Raw genomic sequence first — 16,615 nt, 5'->3', positions numbered from 1 at the left:
AAAGTAAGTAGGAAAAAGTTGTGTGTTTTCCTCCTGAATTGGAACAGCTGCCTATTAAAAAAGAAGCACGGTCAGCAAAGCTACCTTATTTGTGTGCTTAACCCCTTTGCTCTTTGTTATCGTTACAGCAACATGGCCAGCGCTCTGGCCAATGCCATGTGTGAGCGCTGCCGGGGAGGTTTCGCACCTGCGGAGAAGATTGTGAACAGCAATGGCGAGCTGTATCACGAACAGTGTTTCGTGTGTGCCCAGTGCTTCCAGCAGTTCCCCGAAGGGCTTTTTTATGAGGTTGGTTCACTTTTCTGTTAACTATTCCCAAACCCGTACTGCGCCAGGTTGTGTATGTTGGTCAATTGTTCCCTTTCCTGCGGTGTCGTTTGGGAGGCAGTTAACGCAGGGTCATTTTTATTTACGACTGATTCCAGGCCACTGCAGTGCTAGACTTGGGATCAACTTCTCTCCTTTAACCTGTTTTTTAAGTGCCAGGACCTACCTCCAGCACATTTGAAATGAAAATGCAGAAGAGAGCATATTTTGAGCACCCGCAGAGTTCAGCATATCTACAGACTCCACAGTAGGCCACGCTTGCTGAGGCTGATGGGAGCTGTAGTTCCTCAACATCTGGAGGGCCACAGCTGCCCTACAGCATAACCACAAGCTGATCCAATACAGGAGTTATTAGAAAACAAAGCTTTTCAATCAGCCCTAACATACATGTTTAGACATTAAGCACCAGGCAACAGAATTCAACTTTAAAAAGCAACAGTGTGTCGGGTAAATAAAGATGTCCATCTGTGGAGTGATGACTTACCTATCTATGGTTTTAACTTTCTGTTTTATTTATGAACGAGAGTTTTGCCCTATGCTTTCTCCAAAGAGCTAAATGTTGCCTCTCTGTTTAACCTTGTTAGCAACCCTTTGAGTTCAATTAGACCGAGAGATTGTGACTGACTCGGTGAGGGTTCGTGGCTGAGTAGGGACCAGAACTCATGGTCTACAAGGCCCATGTTTGGCAATCTTACCTGCTTGGGCTTAGAACTCAGTCACCTGTAGCTTCCAGCTGTTTGCCATAGCGTGCTGCAACACAGAGAGTTAGCAACACTCCTAAGATCTTGCTAAAATTAGGAGTGCCAGTGCCAAGATGTCCAGAGGAGTAATGAAACCAAATACGTATTTGCTAGATGTAAATGAGGAAGTCCACAGAAATGTTGGCACATGTTTAAGAGATGCCCGTCATCATAATTAGATTTAAGGCAGGGAGCTGACCACACTGGTCAAATTTGTGATGGGCTTTACTACCAGAGGTGCTGCATAGTTAAATGATCAGAAAACTTTGGCCTGCAAGAGAACAGTGAGGTGATGATGGGTGAAGTTAGCAATCTGGAAGACATATGCAGGACAGTAGATATTTTTAATAAGGGGGCACACTTTTTAAAGAAGTGTATCAACTTTGCGTGCATCTGTCCTCTATGAAGTCATTGCTTTAGTGGTGCATTCACAAAGTACCTGCTTTGCAAATAACTCAGTTCTGGCACCTCTCAGATGGGCGCCATTGCCGTTATAGGAGAACAAGGGAAGCGTTCATGGAGAGTTCTATCACCTCTTTTTCTAGAAAAATAGCACGGATCACAACTTTCCTTAAAGCAGTGTTCTAGCACCCTCCAGAGCTTGTTGGTCTTCTAACTTCCATCAATCCCAGTTAGCACAGCCGACAGTTGGGAATGATGGGAGTTGTAGTTTAGGAGCATCTGTAGGGCACCATATTGGCTACCTCCATTGTGGGTTCAATCCTTGGGGATTTTACAGCTCATTTTTCTAAGGCTGAAGCAATGATTTTGAATCTGGGTTTGGTTGAATGGCATCTTTCTTTTGACTTACTCCTCCTCAGCCCTAAAGTACCATTACTATCTTATCTTGATACCCCAACACATTATAATTTGAAAGGCTGCCTATTTCACTGTAGGAAGCTACCATATTTCTTAGTTCAACTATTGGTCCATCGAGCTTAGTACTGTCTACACAGAGGCATCGACTCTCCAAGGGGACATTCACAGCACTATCTGAGGCCCTGGTGATTTAACCTGGAAGTTTCTACATGCAAACCAGGTGCTCTATTACATTTTCGATGAATGCCATTATCTGTCGTTTTGTACTATTTTGATCTCCTTTCTCATCCATGAGACTGAAGAACCAAGAGAGCTCGCTTTATGCCAGAACCCATATTTATTTTGTGTTCGACTTTAGCAAACCAAGATCTCAATCCTAAACGCTCTTACCAGGAAGTAAATTCTGCTAAAATCCATTGGACTTGCTTCTGAGCAAATCTTGGTAGGGTGTAATTATTTGCTGCTTCTATGAATACTGTCAGTGTACTTGTTTTATCTGTTGGAATAATAGTCCCCAAGATGCCCCCAAGGAATCGTTCAACACATTCAGCCAGGGAGGGTGGGAATTTCCAAAAAGTTAGCAAAATGCATAGAGATTAGTAACTAGCTTACGGGCCACTTGAGACAAAAATTCCCCATGGAAGCCTTTAATACTAGGAACTTAGGCATACGTCACCGTCAAATAAACTTCACTTCAAAGTATGGATTTGTTACAGGTCTTTGAAGCTTTCACCGATAGATCAAGAGGAAGATGAAAGTAGACTTGGCCAGAAAATCAGGCATAATGAGCCAGAAAAACTAGAATGTAATTATAAAAGTTATTGAGAATAACTGGGCTCTTTTTGCCATTGAGCAGCTGGATGAACTTGTTCAGTGTCTTGTGTCACATGGTGCTACGGATCTGCAGGGCCCAGCATAATATTTAGACTCCTGATTGGAGGAACTCCTATGATCCCAGACTAGATTAATAGTATATGGCAGGCATGGAGAAATTTCAGCCTGTGGGCCAAATTAAGCAAACCAGGGGTCCCTGTTCATTTTGGGCAATCCACACTCACTTGCCTTACACTTGGTGTTATGTATGATGTCAGGTATTGGTTAGCTGAAGACACCTTTGGGCCTCATGGAGTTTGCATATGGAGCTATGTGAGTCCATTGATTGCCCATGCAAACAAAAGGAGGTCACCTGACCTTTGAAGCCCTAAACGGCCTCGGCCCAGTATACCTGAAGGAGCATCTCTACCCCCATCGTTCTGCGTGGGCACTGAGGTCCAGCGCCGAGGGCCTTCTGGAGGTTCCCTCACTGTGAGAAGCAAAGCTACAGGGAACCAGGCAGAGAGCCTTCTCGGTAGTAGGGCCCGCCCTGTGGAACGCCCTCCCACCAGATGTCAAAGAGATAAACAACTACCTAACATTTAGAAGACATCTGAAGGCAGCTCTGTTCAGGGAAGTTTTTTAATGTGTGACATTTTAATGTATTTTTAATCTGTGTTGGAAGCCGCCCAGAGTGGCTGGGGAAACCCAGCCAGATGGTTGGGGTACAAATAAATTATTATTATTATTATTACTATTACTACTACTACTATATGTTGTTGTTTTTGTGATACCAGGGGGTTGTCTGTGACCACCTGGTAAACTTTGCACACTCTTCTGCATCTCCTAAAACATTTTTACCATCTCCTTTCTTAATCCTGTCACCTTTGCAGGTCCACCTGGGTCTACAGTACTAAGTTGTTTAGTGCTTTAACCTTCTCTTTCCCTGGGAGCAGGATCCAGATCCACCCAGGCTCCTGATCTGGCTGCAGTTTTGTCACAGAGAGAAACCTGAAATATTTAAATTTCTGTAATAAACATTGCAGTCTGCCGCATGGATACCTGCCCACCCCACGCACATACTTGGAAGTTAATCCGATTGACATAATAAGTACATTGTACATTGGAAGTGCGGGTTGCAATCTCTAGAATCATGATTTGTATGCCCATTTATAGAGATGGTTGGTGGTATGAATATTCACGTCTTTACAGACGTGTTTCCTGCAATACAGTAGAGTGCGGTTTCAGGAAATGTAGAGGACAGAAAGGATCTAATGAGCCAGCAGAAAGTGCTTCCTGTTCTCAATACCAGCACAGGTGTTTATTATTTTGATCCAGTAAAGCAAATGTGACTACGAGCTGATTCCGTGCCCAGATTTTTTTAGCATCCTGTCAGAATCCAGCCATCTAACATAAACTCCACCACAGCCTGCCAGATTTCTTGTGCAAATCATTCCCTGTGGCATAATAATATACAAGCAGAACTTGTTAAACAATCCGATGGATTAGCAGAGCTTCAGTTCCTTTCTGCCATAAAATCAGGCTGGATCCTGATTGAAAGAACTCGGAAATTGTATGGCCATTTATATGTATGAAACATGAAGTGCTATACTTTTCCATATTCCTCTTAATTCCTCTATGTCTTACTTTTTCTAGTTTGAAGGAAGGAAATATTGCGAACATGACTTTCAGATGCTTTTTGCTCCTTGCTGCCATCAGTGTGGTAAGTTCTAGAATGAATATATATATATATATATATATATATATATATATATATAATTTTAGAATATTTTATAAAGATAATGTGGACATCCAAACGTTGGGAGGAGAGGCACATATGCTGTTTAAAGAAAACAAAGCAGGTCTGGAACACAAGGAAGATTTTGTTACATATCTGCCAGGATAATGACTGTCTACGCCCAGATGGTATTCATCTGAACATAAGCCTGCTTTGGGCATTTGTTTCTCGCCGCGATTAACACAGAGAAGGAAGCATGGGCAAAGGCGCTTGTTCTCCACCATCCTCCATGAGTCGGGAGGCGAAAGTTTGTAGTGGAAAGACTACTCTACTCCTGTAGGGCTCGCCACATACCTCAGTGGTAGTGTGTTTGTTTTGAGTGCCGAAGGTCCCAGAGTCAATCCCTAGCACAGGCTTCCCCAACCTGGGGCCCTCCAGATGTTTTGGACTACAATTCCCACCATCCCTGACCACTGGTCCTGTTAGCTAGGGATCATGGAAGTTGTAGGCCAAAACATCTGGAGGGCCCCAGGTTGGAGATGCCTGCGCCTAGCATCTCAAGTAGGGTTGAGTCAAATCCTAGAGAGACACAGACAGTGAGTGCAAATAATCCTGAGCTAGATAGACTAATGGTCTGACTTAAGGCAGATTCCTGTTGTGTGTATAAATAAAATTTTGATGATATGCAAAGGAGCAGAGTAGCTTACAGCTAGGAAGCTAAATAACTCTTCTAGGTGATTGATAGATTCTTTGTAAAGACTATATAGTCGTACCTTGGGTCTCAAACACCTTGGCTCCTGAACAAATTGGCTCCCGAATGATCGAAACCCAGAAGTGAGTGTTCCGGTTTACGAACGTTCTTTTGGAAGCCGAACATCCGACAGGGCTTCCACAGCTTCCGATTGGCTGCAGGAGCTTTCTGCAGCCAATCAGAAGCCGCACTTTGGTTTCAAAACATTTTGGAAGTCGAATGGACTTCCGAAACAGATTCTGTTAGACTTCAAAGGTACAGACTTCATATTCAAAAGAACTTCACTTTCATAAACATATAACTGAGAAGAATATATTTACAGTCTCATGCTTATTCAAACATGGGTATGTTCTCACTTGAATTGTAGATTGAAGTCTTTTTACTTAGACTTATAAACAAAACTGTTGAGAATTGCACCAGAGTTTTACCTCACTCAGGCCTTACAGTTTCTTATGAAGGGTTTGGGGTTGTTATTTTTACTTTCACTTTCAGCAGTATTCTCTTTGCTCCTTTCAGAGAGTTCCTGCACAGGTTTCTCCTTATTAACATTTAGGGATCTTCCTCTGTCTGTTTCACTTCAGACAGATCACACTGACACAACACTGTCCTCAGCAGTATCCTGAAAAACCTCTCTCAGCAGCCATTCTCCTTACACAGAGAAAGATAAGCAGCAGAAAGCAGTTAAAAACAACAGTTACTGGAATAACAGTCACAACATACCGTATTTTTTGCACCATAACACTCACTTTTTTCCTCCTAGAAAGTAAGGGGAAATGTCTGTGCGTGTTATGGAGCGAATGCCTACAGATGGATGGAGCGAATGCCTACAGATGGCAGGGGGATTTGCTGCAGTTGTGAGCAGAGGATCCATGGTTCCCCTTCCTTCCCTCCTCCGTGGCTTGCTTTGAAACAGCAAAGCGGGAGAAGAGCCGCTGAGTGGGGAGGAGAGAGGGACAGAGAGCCTGCTTGCTTTAAAGGAGCAAAGCGGGAGAGGAGAGGAGCCTTGTCCTCTTATACCCCTCTTCTGCATTATTAACAGCATCCTTCTCCACCCACCCCATGCGTGTTCCTTGTCCCTTGAGTGCTTTCCCTTCCCTCCCCACTTAAAACATGGTTACAAAGCACAGATCCACATGGATCCTCAGGATTTTTGCACTGGGTCACCCCAAATTCACCATCAGATCACATAGCATGTCCATGGCTACAGCTTGCACCAAAAAAATCACGCACCCACTGTTGCATGGATCCACATGGATCCTCAGGATTTTTGCATTCGGCTACCCCAAACTCACTGTCAGATCACATGTCTGTGGCCACAGCATGAACCACAAAAATCATACATCTGCTGTTTCGTTTAGAATATTTTTTTCTTGTTTTCCTCCTCTAAAAACTATGTGCGTGTTATGGTCGGGTGCGTGTTATAGAGTGAAAAATACGTAAATGGAATGCCTCTCTTGCGTGACTCACAATCAGCCAATCACAAGAGAGCTACTGTAAGAGGAGAAAAAACCCATGTTAAAAGTACACAGTAATTTAACATAAGCAAATATTCCCATTTCAGAAAATTGCATCATTATCCTTAACACTTCCTTAGTTCCTAAACACTTTTCAACTCTACAGCCTATTGAATACACAGTTAAAAGAAAATGCTTTTAACTGTGGTATTTTGTGTGGCATCCGTGCCTGAGACCCTCCCTACTATTCCACAGACAATTAAGGCCCACCCCCATGGCAGGCTAAACTGGGTCTCTAGATTGTGGCATGTACCGAATCCCACTTAAGTCTTCCTAAGTTTGTTTCACTTAAAAGCAAAGTGAGGGTTATTAAATAGGAATTCCAACCTTCAAAAGTAACCAGACTAAAATATCTTGTTTCCCCCACTTGCTGTGCCCTTTGGCAAGAGACTCAGGTCAAATAACTTAATTAGAATGAGATAATATTCTGTTTATCAGGCACAGGAATGCTATTTCTGGAACTAACTGGGAGATTCCTGAAGTAACCTATCTTAAAAGAAGAAAAAAGGTCAGCAGAAAGAAACTGAGAGTTGTCTCAGTAGACAGAATTGAGCAGGATTTTTCCAGAAGTGTCAGAGCTCTGCCTTAATGTGTGGGGTGGAATTAGATAGGAAGCAGGAGTTTAGATCTTGCTTTCCATTCTGCAATGAGGCAGCTGCATGTTCCAAGTGGATCTTGGTTCTTGCCCATTTTGGAAGGAGAAAGTGTTCCATATACCCACAGGTCTCCATCTTCCACACCCAATAAAGCCCCCTGGATTATGGCAGTTGTGTTTAGATGCCTAGAAAGAGGAATCTCCAGGTCAATTCACCAGTAGGGAGAAACCCGATATGAATTGCCTGCAGGCAGCAGTGAAATCTGCAAAGGTAAAAGGAAGTTTTATGTCAGAGCTGGAAAAGGAGAGGTGGCTCCCAAATTGAGGGAAATTGCAGCATCTTAAAAATATATGAGAACTATAGTTCTAAGACAATTCATTTATTATTATTATCGTTTTGTTATCCATTACAATCCAGTCCTTTCTGCACATGTCCATTATCATCTTGTTCTCAGCCCTCTTAATGGCTTTATTGGCATCCTGTTTTTGAGTGGAAGGAGCATTAAATTATTGGAAGCCCAAATTACAAGATACTGTATTTAGACACAGTTTTCCACAATACTTAGGTTTCCAGATTAAGAGCTTCTTTAGCAGCTGTTGACTGATCTCCAGTGTTAGTCACATTTGGAAAAGACACATTGAAATTAATGAGCTGAAGTCTGCTCTTAAGTATGACAGACACTCATTGTTTTTCTGTGTTTCATTTTTGCTTTGTACGCTATTATTTCAGGAACTCTGCTTGACCAAAATTTCACTGGGTAACATAAATTTCATTGGGTAAAATTATCTGAATTTGCTCGTTGAGGTTGAAACATGGCAGAAGACAGGGATATAAAAAGATTGTTGCCGTTTTGCTTTGTTTACTTCCGGGAGGACACAGATATTTTGGGAGCGAAGCGCTAAGCAGATCCTGGTGGAACGATCTGCCCTCTCTTTAGTTATATCCCTCACCATATTATTATCTCCAGCACCTTAGCATTTAAAATTAAATCTCTCTTTTTTTAACATCCTGGTATGTTATTGACTTGCAGGGGAGTTCATTATTGGTCGTGTTATTAAAGCTATGAACAACAGCTGGCACCCGGAATGTTTCTGCTGTGATATCTGCCAACAGGTATTGGCAGACATTGGGTTTGTGAAGAATGCTGGCAGGTATTGTTCAACGTCTTTTGTCTTGACTCTTGACACTGAGCATTGTAAATTGATGGCAGGGTCATAACGATTTCAGGATTTTGTCCTATCAAATATAACGCAATAGCTGCTAAAATGGTGGCCGACCTTTGGCATTCTGGAAGCATAGCATAAAACATATTTCAAAACTAACCAAGACAGCAGTTGCAAACGGGTTTCATAGAATCATGGCTGTTGTAGTTGCATTCAACTTTGTGGAGATGAAACATGCTAGACTCCCCACTGGCCCTACCACCTTTCTTTGAAGGAGTGGCTGTCAGTGAGTGACATTTGTATCCTGGAAGTACAGGGCTGGAACCAAAGAACGGTGCATGGAAGGATAATTGCCACGGTTGCTCTGCAAATTTTTGCAGTGCTATAAGTAAATCCCATGCTTCCGTGTGTGCAAGAGGTTGTGCAAGCAGAACATCGTCCTTGGATTTAGTTTTGCTTTTCTTAAGCAATAGTTTTGCGTGAGATATGAAACAGCTCTTGGGTAAGAAGATCACTTTGGCATGTGGAAGAGCAGAACCCAGCTTGTAAGCTCCCTCCATTCTAAAGGTTCTACAACCAGCAGCCCTAAGGAGATGCTCACATAATATCCAAGAGCTACAATATACTTTTATGGGATGCGGGTGGCGCTGTGGGTTAAACCACAGAGCCTAGGGCTTGCCAATCAAAAGGTCACCGGTTCGAATCCCCGCGACAGGGTGAGCTCCCGTTGCTCAGTCCCTGCTCCTGCCCACCTAGCAGTTCGAAAGCACATCAAAGTGCAAGTAGATAAATAGGTACCTCTCCGGCGGGAAGGTATATGCCGTTTCTGTGCGCTGCTCTGGTTCATCAGAAGCGGCTTAGTCATGCTGGCCACATGACCTAGAAGCTGTACACCAGCTCCCTCGGCCAGTAAAGCGAGATGAGTGCAGCAACCCCAGAGTTGTCCATGACTGGACCTAATGGTCAGGGGTCCCTTTACCTTACAATATACTTTTAATATATTTAATCTGATCATGATATTAGAAGATCCTAACTCACTGCGGGCTATAAGCCTTATTGACCTTCAGTTCTATAATGGCATTCTGAGACAATTTTCATAGGCTATAATACCGGGTCAGAGCCTACATCATTGTCCTGCACCAAAATAGTTTTAGAGCAGTTTTTTATTGGCAGAATTTATGCTTGCACGTGTTATATTTAAGAAATTTAAAGGCAGAGAATGACTTTCTGTAGGAAGACCAGTAAAATAACTGTTTTATGTTAAGGCTTTGTGTGTGTTTTTTGTTATGGATTATTGCTAGTTTCTTTTCTACCAAGCTGAAGCAAAAGCCCTTGTTACATTTTTGTGGGTTAAAAACAAAACAAAATCCAGTTCTAGGAACCTGGTTCCTTTTCATTGCTGTTTCTCCTTTGCTCTCTCTTAGACACCTTTGCCGTCCTTGCCACAATCGGGAGAAAGCCAGGGGCATGGGCAAATACATTTGCCAGAAGTGCCATGCTATCATTGAAGAACAACCCCTCATCTTCAAGAATGACCCTTACCACCCCGATCACTTCAACTGTGCCAATTGCGGGTAAGAGGAACTGGGTGTTTTTGTTTTTTAAATCTTTAGAATGGAAACTTTAGTATCAAAGTGGTTGATAATTAAGCGTGGATGCAAATACACAGTCTTACCACACATTTACCAGTGAATAAGATATTTATAAACAACTTGCAGCCTGGTCCCAAATAATTTCCATTGTGTTCAGTTGAGGTGAGTGTGTGTAGGACCCATTCTGCACATACTTTTGCAAAAGTAAGTCCCAGGTTATATGTATGCATATGATCACTTTACTTTCCTCAGCAAGGCCTTTTTATCTGGGAAGAACTTGGTCTAGCTGAGGCTCTGGCTAGTATAAACTATTCAGGTTTCTACACTCAACTTGTAAAATAGCCTATTGAGATGAGAGGAATTTAGCTGAGGCACGGCGCAGTTTATAGGCCCTGCTTCTTTAATTCTCTAAGCAGGATGTTACTTTTACTTTTGAGAAGGGTTGTATTCATTTTGCCCCAGATGTATTTTACCTCAGCAGGAGTTCCGTGAAATCACTTTGAACAGCCTGCCTTCTGTTGAGTGGACCGTCTACTGATTTTCACTGGTGCTCCTACAGACCGAAAGCATTATTCGCCATCCATTTTTGGCGATTCTCATTTTGTGCAACAGGAATCCCCACTTGAAATGGATGCTGTGGGGTTTAAATCTGAAAAATGGTTTGTTTTCCCAAGGATCATTTCATATGGCAGCTTTCATGCCGTTGTATTTGGTTTTCAGCTACTGGCTCAACAGTTCCCAAATATTTTGCTGTGGGTATTCATTCCAGTTTGTAACCAAATTATTATTATTATTATTATTATTATTATTATTATTATTATTAATAGTATCATGTTTTCTTTTGCCACCATATCCACCAGTTGAAATGCATGGCTGTATTTTCCTTCGCTGTGTCTTCACATTTCTTTTGGTACCTCCTGAACAGAAAGGAACTTACTGCTGACGCCCGAGAACTGAAGGGGGAGCTGTACTGCTTGCCTTGCCATGACAAAATGGGCGTCCCCATCTGTGGAGCATGCAGGAGGCCAATTGAAGGACGAGTGGTGAATGCTATGGGCAAACAGTGGCATGTGGAGGTGAGCCATGGGTGCAACAACCTAGATAATAATACGTCAGAGAAAGGAATCCTCAAAATAGGGAATTCTGTGTAATTTCATACGTTGTGGTAGTTTACTTTTAAAAACATGCTTTAAGGAGCACAAAAGAGAACAACAACAAAAAAGAAGTACAAAGGAAAATACCAAGATAACTCTTGTCTAATCATTTTAAGATGGGACGCAGGTGGCGCTGTGGGTTAAACCACAGAGCCTAGGGCTTGCTGATCAGAAGGTTGGCGGTTCAAATCCCTGCAACGGGGTGAGCTCCCGTTGCTCGGTCCCTGCTCCTGCCAACCTAGCAGTTCAAAACCACGTCAAAACGGCGTTTCCATGCGCGGCACTGGTTCACCAGAAGCAGCTTAGTCATGCTGCCCACATGACCCAGAAGCTGTACGCCGGCTCCCTCGGCCAGTAAAGCGAGATGAGCGCTGCAACCCCAGAGTTGTCCGCGACTGAACCTAATGGTCAGGAGTCCCTTTACCTTTTTTTATCATTTTAAGAGCAATACGTAAGGTTCTATCCAGAGTTCTGCTTGTACAAAGGGACTCTCCTTCCTTTCATTTCCTCACAAGCCCTCAGAATTAGCTCCAGTGTTCTGGAGCAAACACTTAACTTGCTTCAGTACAGTGAGTTAAGAAGCAAAAATTAAATTATTTGCTTAAGATCACATAGGGATTAATGCAGATGAATTATCACTACATAAAACTGAAGGTAGTAACCCATACTTCTTCCCGCTCCCCTTGCAGCATTTTGTTTGTGCGAAGTGTGAGAAGCCATTCCTAGGCCACCGTCACTATGAGAGGAAGGGGCTGGCCTACTGTGAGACCCATTACAACCAGGTATGGCTGCGTCTTGCATTTTGTACATTCTGCCAGAGACTTTTAGTATGTTAACTCTGAAACTTCGCATCGTCCACATTTTTTGTCTCGTAGCAAGCGCTGGTATGTGTCAAACCATGTAGATTTGACATTCAGTGGATATACAGCATTTTATGAGGTAAAAATAAATAAATTTGAACAACAATTTGCTTGTAAAGCTTCTAATTCCATGATGGCCTACCTTTAATAGGCAAACTTTTAGATTGGAATATCTCCCCCTTTGTTTTATTGGTTCTTCACTTCAAAAACATATTTGGAGACCTGGTTTAAATTTGAAGCTGGAAAACTATATTGCAGATTTGCAATATTTTGCAGTGCGGCAATCCAATCTGTGAACTCAAATGCATTTCTGTGTGTGTGTGTGTGTGTGTTTTCATTTCAGCTTTCGTTACACATAGAAATCATTTTTTTCTGGTTAATTACTGTGTTAGAAGAATCATATAAAATATGGACTAAAATATTCAGAATATAGTCATTTCAGCTCATTTAAAACTTTCCCATCTGAGGTGTGTGTGTGTGTGTGTGTGTGTGTGTGTTTATCGTGTTCATAGGTCCTATTGATCCTTTCACATTTCCATTGATCTCTAATAAATGATTACTGAGTCGCTGAAGTTTAAAGACTCCTTTCCCCTTTAATAGCTTTTTGTTTGTGTGCTTGTTTTTAACAGCTGCCATCGTACAGATGTAGAGTACTGCATGAGAACCTATTGAGAAATCCTAGACTGTGCATTGTGCTCACTTTAAACTGGGCACTGTTTAAGAGTGCACCGCCAAGTGGTCAGACCACACACTGCACGCAGAAGGTGCCAGGTCCAGCCTTTGGCGTCTCCAGATCAGGCTGGGAAAGACGTCTGTCTTGTTGGAGAGCCAATGGCAGTCAGTATAGCAGACAGCACTGAGCTAGAGGTCTGACTTGGTGTAAAACAGCTTCTTGTATTCCTAGCTCAGCTGGTAAAGCAGGAGACTCTTGATCTCAAGGTCATGGGTTCAAGCCCCAAGATGGTCAAAAGATCATGCATTGCAGGGGGTTTGACCAGATGACCCTTGTGGTCGCTTCCAACTCTACAATTCTAATTCTATATCTGAATGTATTGGCTCCAGTTCCTGGCCCCCTTCTTCCCCAGCTCCCCTGGGGGTTGAGGGATCCTGCTGAATGGGGCGGGCCATGACAGAAGGGCCCAAGAGGAGCCCTGAATATCTGGATTTCACCTTCACCTCCTGTACCACGGCCCACTTCACTCATCAGGGTCCCTCAATTTTTTGGGGGGGGGTTGCAAGGGGGAGGAGGAAAGTCAGTTTCCACAAACACCATTAAATGCATATTTCTCTCAATCCAAACTAGTGTGTGTAGCTGATTTTTAAAAAAATCAACTCATAATTACTTAAGAGATTTCCCCTCCCCCTACTTAATCTGATCTGATAATGAGAAAACATATGTTTTTAATATGTCCCAACTGCTGATTTTCATTTTCTAAAGTTTTATGAATGCTTGCATGACTATGGAATATTTTCCCCATTTCTGCAGCTCTTTGGTGATGTTTGCTTCCACTGTAATCGTGTGATTGAAGGAGATGGTGAGTCTCTGCGCAGATGTGCTTATGTCTTCATTTCAGGGTTTTTTTAAAATAATAATAATAAACAACCCACTTAATACAAGTGATTTAAGAAAGGAGAAGCACACTGCAGGATAACAGTTGAAGTTGAGTTCAAAATAAAATACTCAAAATGCACATGAAATGAAACTGTTTAGGCATTGATAGTGGGTTTCCAAGTAAGCTTATAGTAAAAAAACAGCAATCACAAAATATAGTGAGGCAAATGAAAGTGGACTTGATCTGAAAGTTCATTCATTCATTCATTTATTTTTAAATTTCTTATACTGCCCTTCATCCAAAGCTCATGGGTGGTTTACAATTTAGCAACACAAAAATACATACTATATTAAACAAACAAAATCACAGTTTGTGGTTTAGACCACAGAGCCACCCGCATCCCTATTGTGTAAATAATATTCAGTTTCAAACAATGTAATAGTCTCTTAAACATTGCTGTGGAATATATATATAGGGACACGGGTGGCTCTGACCACTGAGCCTCTTGGGCTTGCCGGTCGGAAGGTCAGCAGTTCAAATCCGCGTGACGGGGTGACCTCTTGTTGCTCTGTCCCAGCTCCTGCCAACCTAGCAGTTCAAAAGCAAGCCAGTGCAAGGAGATAAATAGGTACCGCTGTGGCGGGAAGGTAAATGCCGTTTCCGTGCACTCTGGTTTCCATCACAGTGTCCCGTTGTACCAGAAGCGGTTTAATCATACTGGCCACATAACCCAGAAAACTGTGGACAAAGGCTGACTCCCTTGGCCTGAAAGTGAGACGAGTGCCACAACCCCATAGTCACCTTTGACTGGACTTAACCGTCCAGGGGTCCTTTACCTTTTTTACCTTACCTGCAATGGAATATCATCTACTCTGTCGCTGGTAAACAGACGGCTAATCCTGTCATTTCTCCTCTTTCTCAGTTGTGTCGGCATTGAACAAGGCATGGTGCGTGAACTGCTTCGCGTGCTCTACTTGCAACACTAAGTTAACACTCAAGTAAGTTTATCAGATGTTCATGATGATACATGAAGCGGTGATGTGGCCACGTTTGTACATGATGTCAAACCATGGTTGGTTTAGCCAAAGCGTGGCTTGTTTCTGCAGGTTAACACACCATGGATAACTGTTTGCTGTCGGCGATTTTGCTGAACTCCCATCATCCCTGAACATTGGCTATGTTAGCTGGGCCTGATGGGAATTGGAGCACAGGGTTCCTTCATTGTAGTAGTGTGCTTTTTGTCTTTTGTGAGTTGCCCTTAGAGACTTCGGCTATGTGTGGAAAAGGGGAAGCCCTTGATGGTTTCTCACACCTGCACTGATGAAGCCATTAACGATGCAGCCTCTGCCAAGTGACAGGGACATGTTTTCCTATTAGTACATTTACTACTTTAACTCTGTTTCTCTTTCCTGCTGAATTCTCCTTGGTTTTGCTTCACCTGTATCTTGACTCTATCCTGTTCTCTCCTCCACTCCTTCTTTTCCCCACCCGTGAAGGGACAAGTTTGTTGAAATCGATCTCAAACCTGTCTGCAAACACTGTTACGAGAGAATGCCGGAAGAATTTAAGAGGAGGCTCGCCAAACGGGAGCGAGAAGCAAAGGATAAAGACAAACACAAAAAGAAAAAGCCTGTCTGCCTGTAAACATGCTTTGTTCCTACATCCCAGCAACTGCGCTCCTTTCTTTCTTCCTCTCGGTCAGTTTTAGGGAGTTCTCTTCTTTTTAGCTTTCAGGGGAAAGAACCTTTCGCTGCCCCTTGCCTTCTGGGCAGTTTTCCAAAGGGCGCATAGCAGTGGTAGGCGGCCCAAGAGGCAAAAGTAGGTGGGATTATGAATGTCTACTTTACTTTTATACAGCAGGCGTGGTCCTCCAATGAGCACCACACAAAAAGGCAACTTCGTTCTGAGTAACTGGATTAATTTACATGCAAGTCCTTTGTCCCCAAAACACATATGGAGCTCTCTAGGTGACATACTCTTCTAGCTCTGATGTTTGTTTTGTATTTGCATCTATTAGAACATAGCTATTGAGGCTGAGGTGAGCGGCAACTTGAACATATCTATCCCAAGGCATTTGAAAATATTTATCCCAAGGAAATTCCCTGGGAACAAAGATAGTGGGTGGTAGTCAACAAAGTTTTTTACTTAGAGTAGACCTCTGGAAAGTAATGGACCTAACTCAGGACTTGCCGATCAGAAGGTTGGCAGTTCAAATCCCCACGATGGGGTGAGCTCCTGTTGCTCAGTCCCAGCTCCTGCCAACCTAGCAGTTCGAAAGCACATCAAAGTGCAAGTAGATAAATAGGTACCGCTCCGGCGAGAGGGTAAACGGTGTTTCCGTGGGCTGCTCTAGTTCGCAAGAAGCAGCTTAGTCATGCTGGCCACATGACCCGGAAGCTGTACGCCAGCTCCCTCGGCCAATAAAGCGAGATGAGCGCCGCAACCCCAGAGTTGGCCACGACTGGACCTAATGGTCAGGGGTCCCTTTACCTTTACCACCCTGTGCAACCACAGAGCAAAGTTTTGCCACCCCTTTCATGGGATACTGTTAGACCAGGGAACTTCTTGCAGAAGCACCTCCACAATGTGTACACCAAGACTGGAAAAGAGTCTTCTGTCATTGTGACCAGCTCTGAACCTGATAAGAAATAATGGCAATCTTTGGATTCAATATTTCCCCAACAACATTTTAAATGGATTCATAATAATGATTTTATTTTTAAAAAAACCAACTACGGTCCATCCTTAAGAGTGACTTTAGGTGTGCATTTTGGGGGGTCAGAGCCATAGCCTTTACAAGCAACATAACATGTCTGACTTTTTTAAAAATAATAATAATAATCACTTTTTAAAGACACCATCTGTATGAATGCTGCAGAGCACTATTCTGTGCTGCACAGCATATTAATGATAGGTGAGGTGGTGATCACTCTTTTTGCCTGTATTTCTTTCTTTATTGGGGGGGAGCATGACACCCAGAAGCATAAACTAATAA

The 16,615-nt window shown here is 42.8% G+C and overlaps 1 protein-coding gene across 7 annotated transcripts in view; it reads left to right on the top strand.

Annotated features, from left to right (window-relative positions):
• The window catches only part of LIMS1 (LIM zinc finger domain containing 1), a 72,012-nt gene that overhangs the window by 53,230 nt on the left and 2,167 nt on the right, over positions 1-16,615 (top strand). For 4 of the 7 annotated variants that reach the window (XM_081907455.1, XM_081907457.1, XM_081907453.1 and 1 more), the window contains exons 2-10: positions 129-288; positions 4,356-4,422; positions 8,329-8,449; positions 9,886-10,035; positions 10,979-11,129; positions 11,897-11,989; positions 13,554-13,602; positions 14,543-14,618; positions 15,117-15,317. In XM_081907455.1, the coding sequence (XP_081763581.1) occupies positions 129-288; positions 4,356-4,422; positions 8,329-8,449; positions 9,886-10,035; positions 10,979-11,129; positions 11,897-11,989; positions 13,554-13,602; positions 14,543-14,618; positions 15,117-15,264 (1,015 nt within the window). In that variant the 3' untranslated portion in view covers positions 15,265-15,317. Of the gene's footprint in view, positions 1-128; positions 289-4,355; positions 4,423-8,328; positions 8,450-9,885; positions 10,036-10,978; positions 11,130-11,896; positions 11,990-13,553; positions 13,603-14,542; positions 14,619-15,116; positions 15,318-16,615 lie in introns of those variants that run through there. The other 3 variants (XM_081907456.1, XM_081907454.1, XM_081907452.1) reach the window with 1 other exon arrangement.

Source organism: Podarcis melisellensis, assembly GCF_964234715.1.
Source record: "Podarcis melisellensis genome assembly, chromosome: 4".
Classification (NCBI taxonomy): domain Eukaryota; kingdom Metazoa; phylum Chordata; class Lepidosauria; order Squamata; family Lacertidae; genus Podarcis; species Podarcis melisellensis.
The sequence above is the reverse complement of the archived record's forward strand: the minus strand, read 5'-3'. Positions and strand labels throughout refer to the sequence as shown.